Source organism: Enhydra lutris, unplaced genomic scaffold (genome assembly GCF_002288905.1).
Source record: "Enhydra lutris kenyoni isolate GAN:26980312 unplaced genomic scaffold, ASM228890v2 scaffoldscaffold8, whole genome shotgun sequence".
Taxonomy (NCBI): Eukaryota; Metazoa; Chordata; class Mammalia; order Carnivora; family Mustelidae; genus Enhydra; species Enhydra lutris.
This window is the reverse complement of record NW_019154092.1, coordinates 26,047,098-26,073,853: the sequence shown is the minus strand read 5'-3', so window position 1 is coordinate 26,073,853 and position 26,756 is coordinate 26,047,098. Positions and strand designations below refer to the sequence as shown.

The 26,756-nt window shown below is 37.1% G+C and overlaps 1 protein-coding gene across 1 annotated transcript in view; it reads right to left on the bottom strand.

Moving 5' to 3' along the window:
• Positions 1–1,301: 1,301 nt before the first annotated feature.
• LOC111142720 (desmoglein 4) overlaps positions 1,302–26,756 on the bottom strand; it is a 29,324-nt gene continuing 3,869 nt past the window's right edge. The window contains 13 exon segments of the mRNA XM_022496002.1: positions 1,302–2,066; positions 4,524–4,732; positions 6,090–6,153; positions 6,306–6,448; positions 9,173–9,478; positions 11,556–11,783; positions 14,168–14,307; positions 15,614–15,885; positions 21,393–21,578; positions 22,666–22,800; positions 23,069–23,235; positions 25,533–25,677; positions 26,566–26,721. Of these exon segments, the coding sequence (XP_022351710.1) occupies positions 1,302–2,066; positions 4,524–4,732; positions 6,090–6,153; positions 6,306–6,448; positions 9,173–9,478; positions 11,556–11,783; positions 14,168–14,307; positions 15,614–15,885; positions 21,393–21,578; positions 22,666–22,800; positions 23,069–23,235; positions 25,533–25,677; positions 26,566–26,721 (2,916 nt within the window).

Sequence of the window (26,756 nt, the reverse complement as noted above, 5' to 3'; positions counted from 1 at the left end):
ATAGTTACTACTATATAGTTTACATATTTTACAGAATTAAATAAAATGGTTTTGCTAGAACCTCTTAAAGGTTTATACCTTTATACCTACTTTATACCTACTAGAAGTAAGCGATCTGTGCATGTGTTTCCATTTCATTCATTCAACAGAAGTAGCAGTGTTAAAAAGAGAAACACAGCTTAGTAACGGACTTAAATACCTTGTTAATTATTCTTGGTAGGAACTCAAAGCTGTATCCCCAAAGTTTTAAGTCTAGAAATGAGTTGGAAATTCTAGGAAGACAGAAATAATGTTTGTCTTCCTCATCTGTTTATTCATAGAGACAAGACTGGCACTCATTACATAGTAGTTTCTAAGTAAATATTATTGAATACATGCGTAACTACAGAGATGCTTTGGAGAATATCTGATTGCCAAATCAAAGCTCTATGACTCAGGTCAACAAAACAGAGTAAACCATATTTCATATGGGTTTCTGACATAATTAGCAAGAATAGAAAAAACATTCTCTGTATGAAGGAAATACTCTATTGCTTTCCCTAAGAACTGTTTGTACTCTACTGTTGTCATAATTCTTTTTACTATCCTAAATTAATTTACAGTTACTGATATAAATCAATAAAGTGCGATAAAAATTCATCCATATTGATTTATGTATATATGCATATCTATACATTTGTAATTCTTTTCAGTGAACCGTTTTCAGTGATGCATTCAGCTGGCAAACTCTTTCCCTGTATTGTATTAATCATGCCCTAAATATTGCATATCTTGAGAAACTGTTTGAAGAGACAAATGTCTTCAGATCGCTAATGATAGATGCTCTATTTTCCTTTTCAATCTCCTTTCAGAAATGTACACCTCATTCACTTTTTCAATTAAAAATTTTTAACAGAAATATTTCTCAAAAAATAAATATGACTGGTAAATGCAGGCAAGACTTCTTTTGCAGCCTCCAAGAACAAAGGCATCTTGGCTTACATGACCAGTCCTATAGGCCTGAAGACCTCTAATATTTGCCTTATGGGTTACGTGCTCATTTATTAGACAGTATCAAAGGATAGAATACATTTTCTTTAAGTTTTTGGCACATTATTTAAAACCAGAAAGAATTATAAAAGACTTATCTAAAGTGCTTAGCCATATTCACCCCCTAATAAGAGATATTCAAAGAATGGCATTGATCTTAGGATATTTTAATATTTGTTGGGTGTTAAAATGTTAAATATAGTACATTAAATGCCTTTGATGGATGTGTTGGTGATTACAAGGTCTCCCTGTGGAATACTGACCCAAAGCACTTACTGTTGGGAGTAATGTATGTTACTATACCGAACTCTGTGTCGAGATGTCATTGGGGATGTGGAACCAGTGGTTTGGCTTATGTGAATGTTGGGACTCATCATTTGTGTCACTTGAATTTCGGGCGCCACCAAAATACCACCACTCATTACAGGTCCCATACAGCCATCGGTCATGCTACCACTGCTCATGTCAGGCATACCAGGACTAGACAGCACTCTCTCAGTATAGATTACATTGTGTGTGTTGGCTAACTCAGCAGGTACACAGATATTCCCTTGAACGTCATAGACAGGTGCCATTACTGTTTCGGTCACCACGACATTGGGTGGGAGTTGAGGATCGAAAACAATCGTAGTGGGTTGCATACATTGGTCAGCCGTTGTGTAAGTCTCGGTCACTACAATATCCCCATGGATCATGGGTTCAGGTATGGCCATTTCTGCCTGGAATTCAGCCTCCGAGAGAGTCATTCCCGAAGAGTCATTAACAAAATAATTAGGCCCCAGCAGAGGGAGGTCAGTACTGATAGGTATACAGGCCTGCTGTGAAGGAAATGGCTCAATTTCTGCGTCTAGGCAGATTTCAGCCAGAGTCCTGAATTTTGGATCTAAAGTTTCCATGCAGCTTTCATCTAAATCATCCACAATCCAACTGCAGCAACCAATGGAGCCAACGGGAGACCCTACTCCCTCATGGTCATAAATGAGCAAGCAGTCGTTTGCTGGTCGACCTTCGTCTTCATCTGCATAAGCATATGCTTTCTAAAATTAGAAGAAAAACAGGAAATTAGTTTCTTGTCCCTTAAAATAACCAAAGACTTACAATAATTTTTAAGAGGTGTCTGATTTGAGATTTTAATGGAATGAACTGAAAAAAGCACTGAAAATTTTTTGCTGAAATTCTAAATGGAATTTTTAAAGGAGATCAGTCGGTATTGATGGTGCATAGAGTTTGAATAAATGTGAGCCACTCTTATTTGAAAGCTAACAAATAATAATTTCTACCTTTTATTCAGATTTTGGCAATCCAGATTTGTCAAACACAAGGTTTAATTTTTTGGATTTATAGTCTTTTGTTTCTGAGGTGGTCTAGAAATAACAAGATATATTTAGTTATGTTCAATATGTTACTTACTTGAGGAGAGAGAGTTTATCAACTTGGAATAAAAGCATGTATAAAGATGTCAATATCTTTAAGCTTCAGAAACTTGTGTCCAAATGTTCAGTGGTTTTATGTGATCTAAGTGAAGAGAGCCAAGATGTCTTTGGAGTTAGATTAACAGGAAGAAGGCGCTAAGAGGTTACCTACTGTGATTTTCAAATCATTTTTAATGACAGCTCCTTTAAATGAAATCCTAGGTGTAGAACGGATGGAAGGGAACTTCTCTGTTTGAAGAGGGTGTGGTGGCTGCTAGTTCTCTCTTCACTTTCCTTCAGGTGCTGTGGCCCTGTTGGGTTCCAAGAAACCCCGCAGAATCTGATATAATCTTACCTCTTCCCTATTTTATAACTAAGGTAACCGAAGGCCCAGAGAGAGTGAATGGCATGTTCAAGACTCAAATCATTGTAGAACGCTACCTCAAGTTCAGCTGTCCTTTTTACACTACATCATGTTGCTTACCCTCTGCTCTGTATTGGACTCTAAATTCTACCATTGGAAATAAGTGGTTTTAAGTCTTGAAATAATTTCTTCATGAGTTTGGTGCTACCTTAAAACTTTGCTGGTTCACATTTTTTTTTTAAACTTTTATTATTTATTTATTCGAGAGAGAGAGAGAGAGTGTGCAAGTGGCAGAGAGAGGGGCAGAGGGAGAGGAAAAGTCACACTCCAGGCTCAGCAGGGAACTTGATGCTGGGCTTGATCCCAGGACCCTGGGATCATGACATGAGCTGAAGGCAGATGCTTAACTGACTGAGCCACCTGGACACCCTGCTGTTTAATATTTTGAAGTGACCCCTCTATAAGGGGTCAAAAGCTCCTCTTGCCCAGGGAACAAATTGGCTGTAGGGGTGGAGGCTAGAGGTATAAAATGTGGCAGGAAGGAAGCACTTCACCATCCTGCAGGCTTCAGCTAGGAGAGGGAGAGGCTGCATCACACCACCTCTGAAATCTAGTGCCATTTTTTTAAGTGTAGAGCTGAAATGTTTGGGGAAGGGTGACCTCAGTGCTCACAGAGAAAAGGGAACATATTTTGATTTTATTTGACATATCAGAATGCCCAGGACAATTTTGACTTTAATGGTAAAGCTCTTTTAATATTAGTGTGATTTTTATGAATGATTTGTTAAATATAATTTCTGTGACATTTCTATGGTACATATATGATTTGTGCTCATTTATCAAGTATTTTTAGTGATATTGATCACTCATTTACATAGTCAGTATGATTCATGCATAGTCTGTGATAGTATTTATAACTACCGATTTTAAGAAAGAGCTTAAAATTACAAAAACATCCTTATTTTTTTTTCTTTTTTTTGTTAAGAGCAGTGGTGAAACTCATGTGTTACCATATAGGGTGTAAAACAGGCTGGTTGAAATGTGAGATGAAATGGATTGCTAATTAAATGAAATAAACATACTAAATAGGGACTCACAAGGGGATTTATTTACCCCTTGTGCTACTCTGTTAGGTCAGTCTAATGGAGCTTTCTTCTTTGGAATGCTCAGAGACCCATGATCCCTTCTCTTACTGAGGGGACACATATTCTTGGTGATGGGGTACTGGATAGAGAACAGGAGACAGGGGTTCTAGGCCCTAATCTAGCAGCAAGTTATGGTGATGCTTTACTCCTGAGTTACCATTCTCTTCCTTCCCCAGTCCTAGCTTTTAATTTATTTTTTTCTCCTTTCTATTGGAGATACTTGGAAAACCTGCAGGAGCGACACCTACAGAGAGGACTTGGGAGACACATTTTTTTTTCTTGATAAGAATCCTCCTGTTTTGCTGCTGCTATGGGAAACAAAGTGGAAAAAGGAGAAGGAAACAAATGAAAACAAACAAAAAGGGGCAAAGGGAAGTAGGGAATGATGAGAGATGCTAGCCTTTTCCACAGTATTAAGATGGATGTGTGAATATTCAATTGAATATGAAGTACTTTTTTTCAGGACTGAGACAGAGTTGAGAATGACTCAATATATTTCAGAAGAACCTACTGCCATGGGGGTTATCATTCAGTCTCAAGATTATTTCGTGTAACTGTGTGCAGGGGGATTACCTCAGAGAAATAGCTGTCCAAGAAAGCCATGTTCAGGCCCGTGTCTGCGTATTCCCACTGGGTTCCTATCGTGGAACTTCTCCTCCGTCGAGCTCCTGCTGCTTCTCCCGCGGCCAGGCCAGCGGCGGTCCCCAGTCCTGTGTTGAGTTCCACTCCTGACACACCCCCTTCCACCGTTCCTCCACCTGCGTAGGTGTTAGTGTAGATTTCTGAAAGGAGTGAGTGTTCAGAGAACAGTGCTTGAGTGGTCTGCCCTGTTCATCCATGTGCAACACTGCCAGCCACTGTGTGCCATGTTACACACCGCACCTACCCACACAAGTAGGTCCCGGAAAGCCAGGCAAGGAGCCATTTGAATTCTGCCCAGTCTCAGGCTTGCTGATAAAATAAAAGTAAATGGTACAGAGGGAGCTAGCTTTCAGACTTTGGCCTCACATTTGCACCAGCTTCTCACCTAGACTCACAGGTAGAGAGCTTGCCAAGAAGAGCAGGGCCTCTGCCTCTGTCCTGTCCCTCTATCACAGCCTCTGGCAAGCTGCCCTGGCCTGTCAGAGAGGGCTTACACACCACCCAGGAACCCTCCACAGCAAGGGCACCAGCAGAAACTGAAATGGTCCTCATTCACCCCAGTGCTAGAGGGAGAGCTGGCTTTCCTAGGTGTGCTCAGCCACCTTAGGCTCTCTGCATCCCAACTCTTCTTGGGGATATTAAGGAACCACCACCGAGAAATCTCATGTCTGCTCTAGAATTGGGCAACTTTGTTTGGTCATTGCCCACTAGCTGGGTATTTTACAGTATTCCTAGGTGTACATGGAGCTGGTAAATTAGGAGACTATAAGGCTTGGTGGGGCAAATGCACGTGTAGATTTAAGAAAAGTATTTCAGTGTATATTAGAAGAGCATTTTTGCTGCTTTTTCTTTTATTATTATTTTTTGAACAGCTTGTATTACAAATAATGGCTACAGTAGCACTCTATGCAAGGCACTGTTCCATATATTTTGTGATATATATATATATATATATATATATAAACACACACATTTTGTATGTATATTTATGTATGTATATATATAGACACACACACATTTTGTATGTATATGTGTATGTATATATTCTGTGATATATATTCGCATACCACACATATACATATATAGCATATGATATAATATATAATACATACATTATATATCATATGTTGTGTGTGTGTGTGTGTGTGTGTGTGTGTGCGTCTGACTCTTTACAGTGACACTTTGAAGTAGGTATTATCATAAACTCAGTTTCAAAGATAAGGAAATTGAGGCCCAGAGAGGTTAAGTGCTGGCATCAAACTCAAACTTCCTGGTTCTAGAGTTTACATTTTCAATTGCTACACCATACTCCTCTGCCTGTAGTTTAAGAAAAAGAGAATGCTAACTTCAAACATGTAACCTTCCCTCTCATTATACTATCATCCAAAGACTTGGCAAACATACTGTTTTCTTTTAAAATTACTTATACATCAAATTTAACTGGTCGAATAATTTTGCCAATTTTAAAAAGAAAAACAGATTTTGGTGTCCACTGACCAGAAGAATCTATACGATCCTGGGTATTAGAGGCTGTCATGGGTACACATATATTTGACACATCCTGAAAAGAAAGAAAAATATTTTTGAAATGCATGCTTTATGTTAAGTATATAAAAACTGACATATTTTTATTTTTGTGTCTTGCATAATTGTCAAGACATGCTCAATTCCATGGAAATCCCATACTTCTCAGGAACATGACAGTGCACTCACCCTGTCCTCGGGATGGGCCCCCTCTATCCTCCAAGACTGCATCACTCCTTCCCCCCCTTCTGGCACAGGAGCAAACCTCGTCCCCAGGCCTTCGGGCTGTCTTCTTTTGCAGCAGCAACACATGAGCAGCAAGAGTGGAGACACTACTCAGGAAAGTGGGAAGAGAGTTCACACATATTATCCAAGTTAGGAAGTCATTAAATGTACCCTTTTTTGAAAAATGAGGCATTATATCGAGAACCAAAGGGAAAAATGCAAATGTAAGAAAGCATCAGTTTTCCCTAAAGGACTAAATATACATACCCATGTTTATAAACACCTAACCACCAAATCACATAGACTTTTGAAGCTTGACTGAAGGGAATTTGGGATCACATAATCAGGGTTCTTTACTGATACATTAGGAAAGTAAGGTCCTTTCTTCCGTTTACTTTAGGACTCCCAACTGGTTGCTGGCAGATCCAAGATTCAAATCCAATTTTCTGATTCTTAGTCCCTCATGTACACACATATAATTGTGTATGTATATATATATTTACTAGCCTATATATACATATGAATAAATATGTACTTATCTCCAAGAGCATGTTTCTATGTGCAGGTACCTGAATATGTATATATGTACACATAGTCTCTGTGGATATATATATGTGTATGTGTATGTATATATATATATATATATATTTGCCTATCCATATAAAAACCAATATATACAAGCCCATGTAACCAAGCATCATGTATATATGTATAAGTTAAATACACAATCAATATATGTTATCAAAAAGATTGAATACAAATTTCAGTTATAGGACCTATAAATAGGTTTCTCCTTCAACCCTCATATTTACACTTAGAATCAATCAAATATCACCCACTAATTTTAATTGAGCTCCTTATATTTATTATTTGAAGATTTTTGTCTTCAAACTATAATGAAAACTTTACTTCAATTCTACATGTTAATCCATAAATAACATTTCCTAAGTTTTCTAAGATTTTAGAATATACTCAGTTTAGTACTTTGGGGTCCATTGTAGTTGTTTTTTATACTTTTCTAATTGACTAGTATAGCATGCATTCCCCTGAGTTACTTAGAGGTATGGACGAAAGTATCAAAGCTCCTAAATCAGGACTTTAGTTGATTTCATTGAAATAGTTAATCTCACTTGGAGCAAACATCAAAAGTCTTAAATAAAGGCCCTTTGAGAAGATGTTTTGGGCAGGGACCCCTCCTCTCTCCGTCACATGGTTCCTGCCCCCCAAGAACACAGTTTGGGCTTCTCCATTGAGGACAAAGAACTGTCCAAAAGGGTATGCTCCTCCTACAATCGACTTCACAACTCTTACACTTTCTTGGCCTGATTAAGGAAGAGTTGTGAAATTCTGAGCACTAGTCTGCGGGGAATGCAGCTGACTCTGGGTTTTTATCCCTGAATTGCACATCAGCTTCAGCAGAGGGCTTACATGTGCCGCAGCTAGGGTCTCATCTTGAGTACTCCTGCCTGAACATGATTAATTTTAAAGATCTCCAATGATTCTGATGTGCAGCTGAGACTGAGACCCACTGGCTTAAAAGCAAGCTGACACCTTGACTCATTTGCTATTGGCATGTTCTGGGAAAATATCTCTAATACCATTCTGATAATCACTCGTGATCTTAGTATAATCTTGAAAGTTCGTATTAGTTAAGAAAGGAAATGCGGGGATGCATGGGTGGCTTATTTGGTTAAGCATCCGCTTTTGGCTCAGGTTATAATGAATTGAGTCCTGTATTGGGCTTCTTGTTCATCAGGGAGCCAGCTTTTCCCTCTGCCTGCTGCTCTTCCTCTTTGTGCCTGCTCGCTCTCTCTCTTTCTCTCTCTGACAGATAAATAAATAAATAAAATTTTAAAAGGAAAGTCTGTCCAAAAGTCACTTGTTTTTTCATTCCTCAAAATGATCATGTTTCAGTGTGTACTTCTTCACTGAAGCATATTCATATTATAGTTTGAAGGATTTAGTCAGCTTTTTTTTGAATCCAGTTTTTTATTTCCACAAAATCTAAAGTATTGCAGGGGCAGCCTAAAATGTATTACTCCTCTGAGGATTTACGTGTTTTAAAAAATGGTATAGGCAGAGGAGGACCCCTTTTGCAGGGTTTGCTTAGGGACCTCACCATGCCTGTGACTATGGTCCTAGTTGCAGACACTCTTATCAAGAGTCCAGAGGCTCATGTTCTCTTCTAAGCTCTTCTCCAGGCTTCCTATTAAGCCAGCGTGAATGGGTCACCTGATTTCACACATCCTCACTGATTTCTCATTGCCTATGCACTGAAGCCCAGAACATTTGGCTTATCATGAACGTTCCTGTGTGATGGCTCCCAGCCGCATTTTAGCCTGTCCATTTCCTGAGTGGTCAGTGCCTTTCCATCCCTCTCCTTATTTATGTTTGTGTTGTTCCTTTCAGATTTTCCCTCAGATACCACCCTCCTTCTAAGAAAATCTTTGGCATGTAGGGCCTGGGTCAAAGCCACTTCCTCCGTAAAGACTCCCAACCTTTCCCACTTGGACTTGAATTGCTTCTTACCTCTTTTAAAGCACTTTGCTAAACATTTTCATGATGAGATTTACTCTGTTTTGCTATTTTATACTTAGAAATTTGCTTGTGTTTTTCATCTCTGTGACCCTCAATAATTCTAGTTATTATTATGGAACAAGTACGTGCCCTTATTACTCCCACTGTTGTTTTTTTTTTTTTTTTTCCAAATCCCCATGAGAATTGCTATAGATACCAAAGGGAAGTGGCCAAATGAAACTAGCCACCCCAGTGAAACTGGTTACATTCTTGTCTTGAAGAATTGCTGAAAAGGGATCTGATCTAGTACTTACAAAGTAGTAGTAGGAGTCCCATAGCGATCATGCCCATCCCTGTCGGTCCGAGACCAACATTTGAACCCCCAGCCTGTTCATCAGTGATAGTGCCATCTATGTCACTGGTAGCTGAGCTGCCGTCCCCTACGTCGACGCCCGTTGTGCTAGGATACAAGCACACGTTGTTGTTGTCGCAGTCACAGGCCTCTAACGCTACGATCTGTGGCAATTCGCATGCCCGGTGATAGCTGTCCTTCACTATGATTGGGATTTGGTAAACAATCTGGTCTAAAGACTGCACCGCTCTCAGGATTGCAGAGGTAGCTGAAAAGGAAGAGAGGAAAGAGAAAATAAATGGAAATTCCTTGGGGTAGCCCTTCTTAATACCCAAGACTCCCCTAGGGCCTTATTTTTCTCATGTTCCCTTAGTCATAGGGCACCCTATACTTACTTTTTAAAAAAGTATTTATAATGAATTGTTTAAAACTTCTTCCTGCTGAATTGTTATTTCTTTGAAGGAGGCTAGGACCCTGCTGCTTATTTTCTAGAGCAATAACATTTGGCATATTTTATGCACTCAATAAATATTTGTCCAATGAATGAAGAATATCGAACAGAAAGGAAATATTAGAAGTCTTCTATTTAGGAATATGGTTTGCAAAGAGCCTCCTTAAGACTGTTTATCTCTTATTCAAAGGTGATGTTCTGTCACTTAAATTTAGATGATTTCAGTAGCTATCATTTTCCTAATTCTTTGTGCTACCACTGCCTATTGATTTGCATGGAAATTATTGCTTAAAACAGAGGTTGAAATTTATTTGTTAACCCAAGGAAGATTTAGAGAGGATTAAATTTACACTTAAATCATGAGTGTTAATTGATTAACCCATAACATACATTAATTATAAATATTATCATTTATTAATTTCATTTAGCTTTATGATAAGTCAGCTGTGTCTACCAAAATGTAACCTGTGCATAAGGCAAGATTTGAATAATGTGCAATGCCACAGCACATTAGGTTAAACTTATGCTGTTCTTTAACACCAACATCTAAATAGAACTCCAGGAATATTGTCTCCGATGCAATTATATTTTTTATTGGCAAATCTATAATATAATTTGAATACCTTTATGAACCTCCACATTGAACCTTTTTAAAAAATGTTTTTACTCATAATATTTCGGATCTAAATGAGGAAAATGTGTTTAGCAGTTGTTATTTAAGAATGGCATATTGGGCTTTATAGGTAGAATGAATTCAAAGTTGTCTTAATTTTAATGGGATTACTTTAGCGCTTAGCTTTTTAAAATATTAAAGTGGTTTTGTGGAAAAGAGCCAAAAAGTTTTCTTATGAAAACAAGTTGCCTAATTTTCTCTTTTGACTAACTCCTTAAGGGTGGTATTTTTCTCTGGCATCATTTTAGGGTTTCTCCATTCTATGAATGGAGAATCTTAGTGGCTTCCGAGAGCTGAGAAATATTTCCTCTCACCTTGGGCTCTGAGGTTGGACCCCCATCCTATCACCCCCTAAAAATCTTTTATTGTTGCCTCAAGTGAAGGAAGTTAGAGAGCTATTGTGACCCAAAAGAGGTCCTCTTATAGTATTTCATTTTCTATTATCTATTTGACATCTCAGGGAGGTAGAACCCAAGTATATAGAATGTTATGTTGTCTGAAATTTACTCTCAGTACCCCCAGGCATTTTTTTTTTTTTTAACGTAGCAATAGTTACCACAAACACATGTACTACTTGGACATCTTTACTATTTAAATACTTTGGTTTATGTGTTTCTTTGTATCTAAATGCTTCATATAATTCTAACTTTAATGCTGTATGTACTACATCTTAATAATATGTACTACTGTTTGCCTAACCATTCTTCCCATATCGAGCAATTTGGATTTAAATTTTTACCTTTACAAAAAGTCTGAGCTTATCATTCTTTCTAGAAAGAATTTCATTGCTCTTATGTGCACCTGAGTAGAAAATATGTAGTTGTATCCATGGGATACTTGAGTTTCAGAAACTTTTAAGAGATTTGCCTGAAATAATTCAAAGTAGGGAATTGTGACATATGATGAGTTAGTCAAGGGTTCAGTTTATTTCAAATTGATCAAATATATGTAACACACCACATATACAAAATGGTAGATAAACTGATATTTACATCCTACTATTTGTAATTGCAGTGTTGAGAAAACATTTTTACTTTTATACCAGTTTAAAAATTTTCCAAATATCCTAAGTGTGAATATGAAAGATTTTCTCGCTTATTATGAATGCGGTCAAGATTCATAGAAACAGAGATAGAAAGTATCATTACCTGTCTTGCCTAATTATTTAGTCATTGTGTTTGCTTTTGGTCTTAAAGATGAGCAAGTTTGCATTCCACTTACCATTTACTGGTTCCATATCCCACATGTCAGCGGTCCCCGGTGGCTGATCAACAACACAGAAGGTATAGGGAGACCCATAAGAATGATCACCAACATCTCTTGCAGAGATAAGTGTTGATGGAGAGGCAATGCATATGTAATGAGTTTCAGCTAAAACAACTGGACAGTAATCAGTGACATCAGGAACTTCGATACATATGGTTCCTGTGGCCGTTCTCCCAGAGCCATCTGAAACAGCAGAGCATCGTGGGTGTTGGGGTAAACGGTGTGAGGGAGAAAATTCTTTCTCATAACTCCACAATGATACCCCAGCATAGAGGAACAGCATGAATGACTTCTTGGGGGGTGGCTGATGGGTTCCTGCTTATTTCAAGGACATGAAACCACTCTTTGCTCGCTACCTTCCAGCCACACTTTTTCTTTTTTAGTTCTTGGAACAAGTTTCTTCCTAATCCAGAACTCTTGTGTGTTATATTCATTCTTCCTGAAATGTTATTCATCTCAATTTCTTTCAGCCAACTCCTGCACATCCCAAGATGCCATAGCTCTCTGTTTCTACCTTGTCCCCCTGAACCAGACTCTCTATCCAACCTACAGCCTTCCATTCAAGATGCTTATTGAGTTCTGGGTGTGTAGGAAAATAATCAGAATTGAAATGCAATAATTGTTTGTATATTTTTTCTTTCTATTTTGCTGTTTATTTTAATGACATCCCTTAGATGCCATTTCTCTTCGCAATGGCACTTCTGAAAACAAATATAAATCTGTTAAATGTTTTTCCTAACCTACTTGAAACAAATTTTGGGTTAATATAGTTTATTAGAAGAAATAGGAATCTGAGCTTTTAGTTCACTTTTCCATCTGGTTAGCTTGTGCCTGTGCAGATACTCTGCTTAGGTATCTAAATAATAGGTCTTGATTTTTGTTTTCTGTTGTAATTTTGATAGTTTTTTCCTCCTTCTTTATTCACTCAATGACTAATTTTTATTCTAGTTTTTAAATATATTTACATATGACCAATTTGCAAACATAGGCCATGATCAACACGGTTAGAATCCATTATAGGAATAAGTGTTCTAGAATGCTGATAATAAATCAGACTGTAATATTTCAATAACTGATCCAGTGTTAAAAGTGGCACTCACAGGATGAAGAGCAGAATGTATGGACTGTAATTACTTGGGTATTATCTTGTTTGTGTGTGGTGTGTGTGTGGTGTGTGTGTGTGTGTGTGTGTGTGTGTGCACGCGTGTGCGTGTCTGTTTTTTTTTTTTTTTCCAGTGCCCCTTTATCTTTGTCTTTGGCCACTGTAAAGCTCAGATATAAACAATACAAACCTATAGTATTTATCTTCTATTATGTATATATTTACAAGACCTGTTTTCTCTCTTCTTTCCTTGCTCTTGACTTTATTTCTGTTTTGTTCTGTGGTAACTGGTTTCCTAGGCACTGTTCAGAGAATGATTAACTACTGATAAGTAAATTTCCTGTTGCAGTCACCAAGAACGTTTAATAGATTTTCCCACAAGAAGCTGCTCATTTAAAAGTTCAGTGTATCTGCACTTATGACTTAATTTCGCTCTTATATTGGGAGTAATCTTGTGCTTTAACATCCTACTTTGGACAACATGTAAGCTGCACTTACACAGGCTTTTCATTGTAGCTCAGTTTTAGTGGGACTAAAATAATATACTCTTGGGGCACCTGGGAGGCTGAGTTGGTTAAGCATATGACTCTTGGTTTCTGCTCAGGTCATGATCTCAGGGTCTTGCGATGGAGCCTAAGCTGGGACTCCATGTTCAGTGTGGAGTCTGCTTGTCCCTCTCCCTCTGCTCTTCCTTTCCACTCCCATCCCTGCTCATGCGTGTGTGTGTGTGTGTGAGAGTGTGTGTGTGTGCACAATCTCTCTCTCTCATAAATACATAAAAAATATTTTAAAAAAATCCTTAAAATAACTGTACTCTTTGGGACACTGCTGTTCCCATTGGTCATCCCCAAATGAGCTTTGTGTACTCCTTGTCACACTTACTTTATGTAAACATTCCTAATATACTCTGAAAGTTGGATTACATCTCAAGAAATGAGGCCATAAACAGAAACTGAATTTTACTTTTAGACTTAAACTTTTATGCTTTATGCTGTAAGTCACATACAGTTCTTTTTTGGAAATAGGTAAAATAAATTATGATTTAAATATAAATTATGGTTATGAGTGTACTGGGTTCAGTACTTTTTTTTTTTAAAAGATTTATTTATTTATTTATTTGACAGATGGAGAGAGAGAGAGAGAGCAAGAGAGCAAACACAAGCAGGGCAAGTGGGAGAAGGAGAAGCAGGCTCTCCGCTGAGCAGGGAGCCCAATGCAGGGCTCCATCCCAGGACCCTGGGACCATGACCTGAGCCGAAGGCAGGTGCTTAATGACTGAACCACCCATGTGCCCCCTGAGTTCAGTTCTTAATCTAAGGTACTTAGAACTCTCTAGAAGTCTTGCAGACAGACACACTAAATGATATATTTTACTTGAGTCAATCTAATATCAACATTAGAATTACATTTATATTTAGTGGGATAATAATAATTTTTTTTAAATATTGAGAAGAAATTTTCTTACCGTCTATAGCGAGGATTTCTGCTGTGTATATCCCATTGGTAATATATTTTGACTTCTTATCAAATTCCCTAGAAAATTGTATCTCACCAGTCCTTGAATCTACTTTTAACCAGCTGCCTGCATCATGTCCTATGATATACCTGTTTTTAAATAAATAAGTTTATCATTTGCTCTTATAAAAGTTAAGAATTTTAAGTCACATACAATGTGTTAAACATAAATATGGTGTTTGTGTGTTTTACGGTGATGATTGCCTTGGTTTATATATATCTCAATAAAAATTTTAGTGTTAAACTTATTAATACACGGGTTCACAACAGGGTTTTAAAATTTCATGATTCTTACTTTTCTAGTTCTTACTATAATCGTTAGTACAATGTATGAGTCTTTTTCAGGTTTATTTATTATAGCATTATATATTGAGGGAATATCCTTTACTCATTTTCACATGTGATATACTTCATTTTTCTTACATTTTAAGGTGTATTAATTAGCTTTAGAGTATCTCACTCTTGGCCTATTAGTGGTTGTGGTATATATAATATAATATAATATAATATAATATGTATAATATAATAATATAATGGATTCAAATTGCTTGATCTTAGTGGATGAAGATCTGGCCTCTGTACCAGGCCTAATTTCAAGTGTCCAAGGTACTTGTCTGACACATCCTTTTCTTCTATCCCGTATTGATAAACTTCATAATTTTTCTTGCCTGTAAATTTTTTACTCTATCAAGTAATCAAAACTATTAATGTCAAAGTAATTTACAAATCAATAGACTGCTCACTCCAAAAATTTTAGGAGGAGGAGAAGAAAAGAGATAAGGAAGAGACATAGAGAATACTTACATATTTCACGAGAATAATTTTCTAGAGTATCTTGTAATATAATGTAATTCATGTATAATCTGTGTACTCGTGCCCTGGAATGCCTACCTATTTCTCCAGTTCTAACTTTCTTTACACTACTCAAATTTCTGAAACACCTATGTTTCAGCTTCTCTTATTATCTTTTTTTTTTTCTCTTAAGTCAAGCTGGGGTTTGAGATTAGCCCCAGCTTCATTGGATGAGACAAGTTTCAAGGAAACAAGCAGTGATTCGTCTTTTATTATGTCTCATAGTTTACGGCATAAATCAGCCTGGGGCCGCAAAAGATTAGAGATACTTCCAGAATCTCTTAGGCAGCCCTTTGACCTCATAATTTCTTCCTGGACACAATTACCTTTCTAACCAGTTGGAGGGCATATTGCGTTAAATACTGTTAAAATCTTGGGAAAATGTCAGTGCTACAAAAATGTTCTAAAGCAAGCAAATGAACAAGAGAAGCAAAGTCAAACTCAAAAACTACTTCAACCCACACAGTCTAACACATTCTGTGTGAGTTAACACTGGACAAAACCCCATTTTATCACTTTGACATGAGCACAGTTTTTGTGGTACCTGACATTTGTGGCAGGGTTTCCTGTGTCCAAATCTGTAGCCGTATAGGTGCCAAGCACATAATTCAATAAGGAATTCCCTCTTATTCCTTCTCGTATACTGAAGGTCATAGAATTTGGATGAAATGTGGGTCCTTCTCTCACATTAACAACCTGAATTCTCACAGGGGTTGAGTGCATTTGGAATCGAGAGGCAACTGAGTGGTGAAATTCAGCTTGGTTTTTCACTCCAATACCAAGATGAATATTAGGCGTTTGTTCGTAATCCAGCATCTGAAATCATAGAAAGTAAAAAATTCCAAAACAGCAAAAGGACTCTCTTTTGTTAGAGTAAGTAGCTGTGATAAGAAAGCAGCACATGAGAGTGAAGTCCAGGAGCTATGTAATTCAGATTTTGAATGGATAAAACTTTACCAATTACAGCACCAGATATTTCAGATATGTTATTCCCTTTATGTCTTGGCATAATCAGGTAGGTAGGTCATTTAGGCCTGTGACTTAAGTTGGACTATCTACTAGAGTTCTAAACTTCTTATATAAAGATCCTGAAGTCAAAACGATCTCTTTCCAAATGAGAAAAATAAAAAACTTAGCATGAAATAAAAAGGGGTTTACAACTGGTGAATGAATAAATAGGACCCAGGTTTTCTTTGTAGAATCCACATCTGAGAATCTCTTGAATTCAGCAGAATAAAGGAGCCAATATATATGATGTAAATGAACATGTAATTTAAAAAAAAATGATGCAAACAACTTCTGAAGGAAAATTCATGATTATTAAATGCAGCCCTAAACTATAATTTCACTGTGCTGGGTCTGGGAGACAAGAAGGTTTCTTCACAGGGCATATTCAAATAGGTAAATACCTTTCCCAGAGAAAAGCTACCTTTGAAATGGGTTCTTTGGATAAAAGGTGAATGGAATCTTTTGATCCAGAATCATTGATGTGGTGACATGAAAAGTCACCACCAACAATTCAGCACAGAGCTGACTGTGAATTGTATACTGAAAAATGGATTTTCGGTTGGAAGAGAGTTCCCTCTTATATAATGAGTGAGAAAGCAGTTGTGAAAAGTGAGTCCTGGACAAAGTCTGTTTAGAAGTGTCCTGGAAGCTAATGTAAGCAACCTTGCATCACGTTTACCAACAACAGAAGTCAAGAGACCACTGCCAAGTAAACCTCTGCTCCTCAAGGAAATTCTATGACATCATAAATATTTTAGTAAATTTTAGTTAGTTCTTCACAAGAGCTAATAAGATAGAAGTATTTATAGGAATTCAGCTGTGCCCTTACATGGGGCCTGCCCACATGATTTCCTTCAATTTCAGCTCACACCCTTCAGGTTTGGGATTTTGATTCTTTGGTACATCTGTTCTCTCCCTGGTCCACACGATGCCTCACACAGAGCCAATTATGAATGCTGTGGTCAAAAATATATTTTCGATGGGAAGAAACCCCTCTTTTATATCTCAGTTTTTATTTTCTAGAATTCCATGCTGTCTTTAAACAAACGAGAGATGTGAGATCCTCTCTTCTGGTACAGGAATCTCTTGGCGGTCCTTTGCGCGTACACACATATATGCTTTTTGCTTATCAGAATAGTTCTCTCCCTTTTGAATAGATATGGTGGAAAGTATATTAATATGTATATAACATTGTGTCAATTATAGACATTCACAGAATATTGTGAATTGGTTAGGAGCTGATCTTCCCTCTAATAGGGAAGATAAAAAGCAGAGGAAAGGCACAGAGCCTCTCATATCCTCTGCAGGTGGGACCTTTTATCAAGAGTTTTGCTTGTATGCAGAAGTCCGGATTGTGCGAAGAACAATAAACACAACCATGGGTCTGGTTTTGGAGTTAGAATGGAGTGGCTGGAACAACTAGGTTTCTGCAGTTTGAGGCGGGACTGAAGAATACTCACAAAGGATACGCAGATCTGTGTCAGAAAGCGTGGAGCAAGTGTTAAGAAAGTCTACAAGAGGGGCACCTGGGTGGCTCAGTGGGTTAAGCCTCTGCCTTTGGCTCAGGTCATGATCTCAGGGTCCTGGGATCGAGCTCCGCCATCGGGCTGTCTGCCCGGCGAGGAGCCTGCTTCCCCTCTCTCTCTGCCTGCCTCTCTGCCTACTTGTGATCTCTCTCTCTCTCTCTCTCTCTCTCTCTCTCTCTCTCTCTCTATGTAAAATAAATAAATAAAATCTTAAAAAAAAAAAAAAGAAAGAAAGTCTACGAGAGGCTCAGGAAGCGCTCAGGATAAAGGTGACCCCTCCAAAAATCGATTTGGCTTCTGGTGAGTTTTTTGCTACGTTAAATTTTAACATCAAAGCTAAGCTGTTAGAGTCTCACATGCAATTTTGTTTGCTTGTTTTTGCTTTGGATCTAAGTTAATAGAACCCTGCGATTTCTCAGGGGGATGCTGGTTCATTTTAGAATTAAGGTGGGAAAAGGGAGGAGGTTAGCAGTCTGTCTACAAAACACACAGTGTTTTGTAATGATGTGTGTGGGTATGTATGTTCTGCTTTTCAGGAATTGACATTTTCTGGTGCCAGTGGGTCTGGAAGAGAGTAGCAGGCACACACAGTTGGAAGAGGCTTATAGGGTTGAACAGAGGGAAATGTCTCAAGGCACGAGCTCTTGCTTCTTCCTTGTTTTCCTGGTCCCAGATGCCACCTCGAGGCACATTAAATATGACCTGGGAAAACGAGAGCTCTGCTTGGATCCTGTCTTTGTCATTTGCCACCTGGGTGAACTTAAGACAACTTAGTGTTTTCCTCTTTGGTTTTGTTTCACTTTCTATAAAACAAGGAATCAGAATATTTTCTTCCCAGAGTTGGGATGATTAGGTAATATGCATAAAACCTCTATAAAGCCATATAACTTACTAGCTGGTATCCTGTGACTGCCTGGTAAGACAGAGAACCAATGTTTCTTTGTTAGAATTCCAATTAGATAACATTTTGCTTTTCTTCTCAATGGTGAAACGAATGTGTATATACGCACACACACATTTATATTGTTTGTTAGTATTTCCATACACATTTATTGATAAATACCTAAAGGACATTATTATTGACAGGTTTTGTTTTTTTTTTTGTTTGTTTTGTTTTTTACCTTCTTAAAGATTTTCTTGTTACAAGTTTCTTGAGAACAAGGACCTTGTTTCATTCACCTTTATTATCTCTAGCACCTCACAGTTCTCAATACATTTGAGTTGAATTGAATCATTTGTAATATCCTTAGACTAAGAAAAGGGTTATGAATGCTCAGTAAAAGCCCGTGACTGAGGGGCCAGTTTCCACAAGGTTAAATGGCAGCTTGAGAAAAGATGGAGAGGATGCAGGAGAACATTAGAGACCTCATTGCATGTGCCAAACTTGGGAAATTACACATATGTTCTCTAAATAGATAGTCTTCTCTTCAGGCTGGGTTCTGATATACATACTAAGGTTTTACATTTCATTTTAATTAGCCTTTCCATGTTATTTTGATATTCCTAGGCATATTCTTCCTGCTTTCTTTAATAGACTTGAGAAGTTATCATCCAGGGAAGAAAGAGAGACACTGTGTCTGCATAAAATCTAACACTACCTTGACCAGTTTTCATAAAATTGAATTTCCCATAGTTTTTCCTTGTGATGAACTAAGTATGTTTAAAAAAAAAAAAAAAAACCTTTTAGCTCTCACAGAAAACATATAGTATAAGTTATAGTGCCTGCATTATAAATGTTTTCTTATTTTTATAATTTTAAAAAATTGTGAAATATGAAATCAAGCCTGGTGACTCCCATTTGGGTGAGAACCACATCACCCTCAAGCTTTCAGTGAGTTTCTACTATCTTCTGGCCACTGGGCCAGGTGCTAAGAGTGGAATATTTAGATCGAGTTGTTTATATGCAAAGTTCTTAACTATGTTTTTTAGTAGGTTTAGAGGCAGACCAAAAGCAAAGAACAGTTGCATGCTGTAAGATAACAATCAAAGTCAATGATTAAGACGGTAAGAAGATGGGTAAAAATTATATGACATGTCTAGATCCTGGTTTTTAACTGAGATGCAAGGTTGAACAAATTCTGATCTCTGGAAACAAACTTGACTAAATACTCAGAATTTGGTGGGATGGTCGGTGACTTCTCTCTCTTCCTTATCTATGTTAATTTGGCAATGGTTGTTAGTCTTGTTCCCTCATTTCCATTTTTACCACTATTGCCTTAGATCAGGTTCTTAGCACCTCAGGACTTGATTAACATAGTAATTATTTTCTTAACTTTAAGCTTCCTGGAGTTGAGCTCATAACGTGACTGCTTTTTTTTTTTTTTAAATATCCCCAAGTTTTCTTGATCTAGAAGTAGGGATTAGTAAAATTTTTTGGGTAAGAGCAGATAGTAAATATTTTAGGTTTTGGAAGCCATATACAGTTTTTGTTTTAAACATTCAATTCAGCCATCGGAGGGTAGAAATGGCCATAGAAAATAATGAATATGGCTATGTTTCAATAAAATATTATGAGCAAAATTATGGCAGGTCGTATTTGGCCTGTGGGCTATAGTTTGCCAACCTATGGCCTAAAACAATATTCCTCAAACAGGAAGGCTCTGGCTAGTTCTTAGAGTCCTTGTGCTCTCCTCAGGAATTTTGAAATTGTGTGTGCTCATTTGAATGACAGTCTTAGAAGGTATACATAGATATTTTCCATAATTTTGGTGACCACCTTATAAATTAATAGAGTGCATTATTTCAGTGCTGGTGATTGTGTTTTGTGGTAAAGTAGTAATACTTTAATTGCTCCAGACAATTGCAAAAAGAACAGAGAAAGACTCTATATAGAAATGATGTGTTTCCATTAGATGAAGGCCAAATGACTTCCTGATAACAGTAACTGGGATAAAGAAAAGTAGTAACAGAATAGAATAATTACAGTTCACACTGTGTACTAAATTAAAGGTGTGCATTTGTTTATTAGTATATATTTTCATAACTCTAAGTTCTGTTTATGTTGTTAGTAGTAATTTTGTTTGAGAAAAAATTAATTTCCCTTATTTGTGAAAAAATTAATTTCCCTTATTACATTAAAGTTAATTTTAATCTTACTGGTTTGCAGTTTTAGTTTTTTCTAATTTATATTTTTAGATTTTATTGCTGTCCATAAGGTAAAAATCATAAAGTAATTTAAGAAAAATTAATTTGTAAGAGAAAGTCAAATGAGACCGACTCTGACTCAACATCTTTGTTCTTACATCTTTATTTCCTTCCATGAACATTCTGCTGCAACCTCAAAGAATTGCTCGCGGTACCCTGAACATGCTTTACCTTTCCTCACCTCAGTGAGTTTGCTCATTTCTCACATTAGCAAGCTCAGTTGTAAGGTCGTGGTTAAGCTGTGATCTGTGCATGAAACCTTTTCAGACAAATCCAGCTCAGAAAGATCTCACCTCTTAGTAATTATTTTATATTTTACCATTTGGCCATTAATTATGTTTAACATTATTACATCTATACAACTACTTCTTTGTTTTTAACTCATTATCTAATTTGAGAATGCATGCCTTGTCTTTTCAACTAGATATTGGGCACTATGAGAACAAAACACCCTCCTTATTTCTTATTGATTTTGGTAATAAAGAGCATGTTGCTGGACTGTAAGTCCCAGTCTGGCATGGTGAGCTAACTTACAGCACTGGTCTGCATAAATAGTATTCGAGGTTATAGAGTATTTTTTGGAGGCAGATTCTGTCTGTAAGAGTATTTTAAAACCTTAGAAATATTGCAGATCCGATACTCTACCTTGACGACTTTCAAAATGCCCTCATTGGTTTGTGGGTCTGTTTGAATATCAAACCAATTCCCATCATTTCCGGAGAGAATTAAAAATTTTGCCAACCAATTATCGGTGCCTTCTTCATCAAGATCAATTGCTTGTAATCGTATCAGTTCTGAATTTAGACAATTCTCTTCAATACTTGCTGAATACTGAAATGACATAGATCAAATTTATAATCAATAAAGTTTTGAGAGGAAAGATATTTATTAATACATTAACTGTCATTTAAGATACTAACAATAAATTCCATAAATAATTTTTGAATCATTATTAAATGCCATACATTCTAATCAGAAATATAAGAATAAAATGATTATAAGATAATAAAACTGATTTTTTTTTTGTGCTGTATATGCAGTCAAGGTCAAACTGGCACTTTGTTCCTTTTTCTTTTTCTTTTTTTTTTTTTTCATTTTTCTTGCTTATTTTTTAATTTTCCTTAAGTTACTCCTTCCTTTTACTATGAAGGGTTAGAGAGTTGTATTTTAGGCTTTGTGAGCCAGAGAGTTCATGTTGCAACTAGTTATCTCTGCTGCTGTAGGATCAAAGTACCCACAGATAACATAAAAAGGAATGAGTCAAGTTGTGGTCCAATAAAACTTTTTTTTTTTTTAAACCAAAGTACTGGTGAGCCATATTTGGCCTTGCTATTTTCAGTTTTATGCTTCTTTATGCCTAAAGATGAAGATGAAAGTTGAGAATGTTTGGGACCCTTGTAGAATTAATTCAGCAAATTATCAGGCCTATAAAGACAGATCAATAATGTTACATGATTCCCAGATTTATACTAATAAAATCCCACATTTCTATAAGTAGAGAGTATGGAGGAGACACTCTGCTGCTTTCATAGATGGAAGTTGCACAGAATAGTGACTCAGAGGTAAACACACACACACTAGAAAAGTATACTATTTATGTTTAATGAAATTCGATTGAAATACACTATCATTTTAGTTTGATGTACGATGTAGTATTTCAATACTTATATACACTGTGAAGTGTGAAATATACAGTGAAATGATCACCATAGTAGGTCTAGTTACCATCTGTTACCATACAGAGTTAATACAGTATTACTAATTATATGAGATCTGTTATTATATGTAAGGAGTTCCAAGGTTCACATAGCAAAGCTGAATCCATCCATACATACAGTAGAACCAGCTCACAAACTAGCAGGAAAGCAAATCGATTACTGACACTTAGGGAAAAAGGGTTATAAGAGTAACAACTTACAGAAGTTTTCTCCAAGGTGGGGAAATTATCGTTGACATCTAAAACCTTGATTCTACAGTCGCACTCAGAAGACAGTCCATCTGCCGCTCCGTCTCGATCTGAGCCCCTCACGAGGAGGTTATACATACTGTGTTGCTTAAGATGAAAAAGAATTATAAGACTTAGATCTACTTTTGAATGAAATCCAACACATTCTGCTGTTGTTCTCCCAATTTCCTTTTATAATTTTATGTAAGACTTTAATATAATCTTTTCTTCTTAAAATTGTCGTTGGAAAGTCATGGTTGGGTTATTGTTCCTTCCCTCCTTTACATTGCAGGAAGGGCATAAAGAGATCATTTTATCTTTGTCTTTGGAAAATGGAATTCCTTATTTCTTATCATTCATTCATAGAAGGCTTTACCTCTCTGTCAAGGAAACTGGACATCGTGCAGACTTCTCCAGTGTACCTGTTCAGGATGAACATTGGTGCACCTGCTGGCTCCTGAGAGATGATCTTATAGGCTATTTTAGAATTCAGATGATTGTCTTCATCTGCATCTGTGGCACTTAACTTTACAACCAGTGTGTCTAGAAATGAAGATGGAGGTGGAGAATGTTTGGGGCTCTGTTAGAATCAATTGAGCAAATCATCAGGCATAGGAGGAAAGAGTGGTTGGCCTTCCCCTGAATTTTATTTTGTTTTAGTTCCCATGAATGTAGTATCATAACTTCCAGTTACACCCTGACTGCAGAAATAATGGTAGCTTGCTCCTATACAATCCTTTGCACGTTATAAAGTACTTGCACTCTTTGAGTGATCAAATGTAAATTAGCAGCAAACTAGAGTAATCATTAATGTATGAAAAGTTCCATAACCTTTATCATAAAACTGAAAAGTGGTTTTATCAATTTGTTTTTTATTTTTTTATTTTTTTTAAAGATTTTTATTTTTTTATTTGACAGATAGAGGTCACAAGTAGGCGGAGAGGCAGGCAGAGAGAGAGAGGAGGAAGCGGGTTCCCTGCTGAGCAGAAAGCCCGATGTGGGGCTTGATCCCAGGACCCTGGGATCATGACCCAAGCCGAAGGCAGAGGCTTTAATCCACTGAGCCACCCAGGCGCCCCTATCAATTTGTTTTTGCTGTGGTCATATGACATTATTTTAAAATGCTTAAATAGTAAAGATTATAGCTTAATTCAATTCAATTTTTTTTTAGTTTTCTTTATGATGTATTGTGTGTGTGTGTGTGTGTGTGTGTGTGTGTGTGTGTTATATTTCTTTTCAGTGCTCCAGAATTCAATGTTAATTAAATTCAATTTTAAGGTTATTTATTGAGAACCTATAGTCTTTATTTTCATTCATCTAGAAAGTAGGGAGTTATGTTGGTTGCCTTGGTGGATGATAGCACTTTACTGATTCATTAAAAACATATAACTGTTGAAATGAAACTTTGTCCACAGGAATAGAAAGTTCTTAATTATTCATAGGGACAAAGAACATGCATCTTGGTTGTCCTGAAGAACATCCATCAGCCCATAGGACAGATTTTCCAGAGCTGGCTGGTCCCTGATGTTTTTCTCCTTCTAGCCCAGCTGCAACGTGAAAAACCATAACACAGAGAACCAGGGACCCTTTCAATAGAAAAAGCCAGTTTTCACAGAATTATAGCTTATGAAAATATGCCTTGGCCTTGTGGTTCACTCTCCTTGCATGAGGGAGCGTTAACAAAACTGCTGACCAGCACCCCAGTGGATGCAAACGTGGACTTGGGTGTGGGTTTAGATGTGGGTTTCACTTCTCTCCCTTCCTCAGGTTGTGCTGGGGTATATTAGTGAGGAAATGATGACGGGCTTTGAACCCTCTCTCTGTTTGGTCTTTCTTGGGTGAAACCTTTCTTTTACTTCTGTATGTCTTCCCATCCTATGTTATAAAACATTTTGTGTTTCTTATTTTCCACATCACTGTTTTCAGGGTCTCTGAAGAAGGAGTTCTGCAGACACCCCCATGACTCCTGCCTTTTTACCTCTTCCTTCTCTCCTCCAGCATTTCTTCCCTCTTGTCTCTTTTCCTCTAGACTTCTCCATCCTTCTTTCTTTGACCCTCCATCAGTATCTCTAGTTTGCTTTCTATCTGCCTTTTTTCTGAAATTTCTTTTTTCTATTCTTTTTTCCAAATCTAATTTAGAGGTGCACAGGCAGACATAGAGTATGAAAGGAAAAGGAATATTAGAAGATTGGGGAAAGAAAGAGGCAGAAGGAAAGAGGGGAGAACAGAGGATATAACAATATAAGACAGGCATAGAAAGAAAAGACGTGCAGGAGAACTGATAGAAAGAGGGAGAAAAGAGTATTGGAGCTAGAGCTGGATTAAGCAGGATGGAAAAAAGTGAAAAAAATAAGAAAATGTAATGTGGCTTGCTGTGTAGACTGTGAAGAACCATTGATTACCCTCTGGGACCAACCTGATGTGTACTGTTGGAAATACATCCTTCATCACTCTCTGGTGTACTTTGAATTCAAATTCAAATTCTGTGCCCAGAATTCGAGGAATAGACCAGCACAGAGCCCTTTTCCACATCTATGGTTTCTTCTTCAGTTAACTCATTTAGAATAAGTTAATCATGAGCCAGTAATAATCTTTAAGGAAGGCATTAAAGCTCATGCTATATCACATGTGTAAGAATCCTCCACAAATGGGAGGATATTTTGCATTTTCGATAAGATTTTTTTTTTCTAGGTCAGTTTTAAGTTAGAATTTGTGGTGTTTGTTCAAAATACAAGTTTGACTTTTCTGATCTTTATATTACCTGTAGGTCAGTTTCCTACAGCTTTTGGCCAAGGGAAATCAATGTGATATAATGCAGAGAAGGAGTGTTATCTACTTACTTGCGTCACTGTTTTCTTCAATGCTGGCTGTGTACACATTTTGTGTAAAAACTGGAGGGTTATCATTTATATCCATAACCTTGACCCTAAGCTCAAGAGGTTTTTCTAAATCTTCACCCCGTGAATTCAGAGCCCGGCAATAGATCTGTGGAGAGTTCGGGGGGAAAAAACCTGTTTTTTCCATGAAAGGAAATTAAGTAACATGTTCAAAAAAATATTTCAGGAAATATGCAAAGAAACAGTTTACTTCGTGAATCCAGACTGTATTATAGTTTGTTAATTTAAACATTGTTTTGTTTTTGTTTTTTTATTTTTTAATTTAACTGTATTTTTTCTTATCAATTGTTCATTTCTAAATATAGAGCTCACTTAGCATCTATTTACAAATGATTTTTATTCTTTTTTATTAACATGTAATGTATTATTAGTCCCAGGGTGCAGGTCTGTACACTTCACAGCACTCACCATAGTACATACCTTCCCAATGTCCATAACCCCACTACCCTCTCCTTCCCCTCTCCCCTCCACCCCCAGCAACCCTCAGTTTGTTTTGTGAGATTAAGAGTCTCTTATGGTTTATCTCCCTCTCGATCCCATCTTGTTTAATTTATTCCTTTCTTACCCCTCAAACCCCCCATGTTGCCTCTCAACTTCCTCATATCAGGGAGATCATATGATTATCTTTTTCTGATTGACTTATTTCGCTAAGCATAATACCCTCTAGTTCCATCCACATCGTCCCAAAAATATGGTATGCTTCACAAATTTGCGTGTCATCCTTGAGCAGGGGCCATGCTAATCTACTCCATATCATTCCAATTTTAGTATATGTGCTGCTGAAGGGAGCACTTAAACATTGTTAAGACATTTGATGGCATACCAATGCAACACACCAGACAGACACTCTGGAACTACAAACATATTTTCACACTCTTTTCATCTCTTCGATCCATTGATTTGGTTTCAGCTTTACTGTATTTTAAAAGGGGAAGAAAAATAAAATGCATAAATTAGACACATTGCTGTGACTTACCAAAAAAAGTGGAGTTATCTCTCTGTCCACCACCGACGTGATGTTAATTTCCCCAGTCCGAGGATTAATGGTGAACACTCCGTAAGGTGGTCGATCAATTCCTACCCCAGAGATGCGATATGTAATCTTTTGGTTCGCTTCACAGTCTGATCGAATCTATAAAGGAAATGGCCAGGTCTGTGATCTTATTG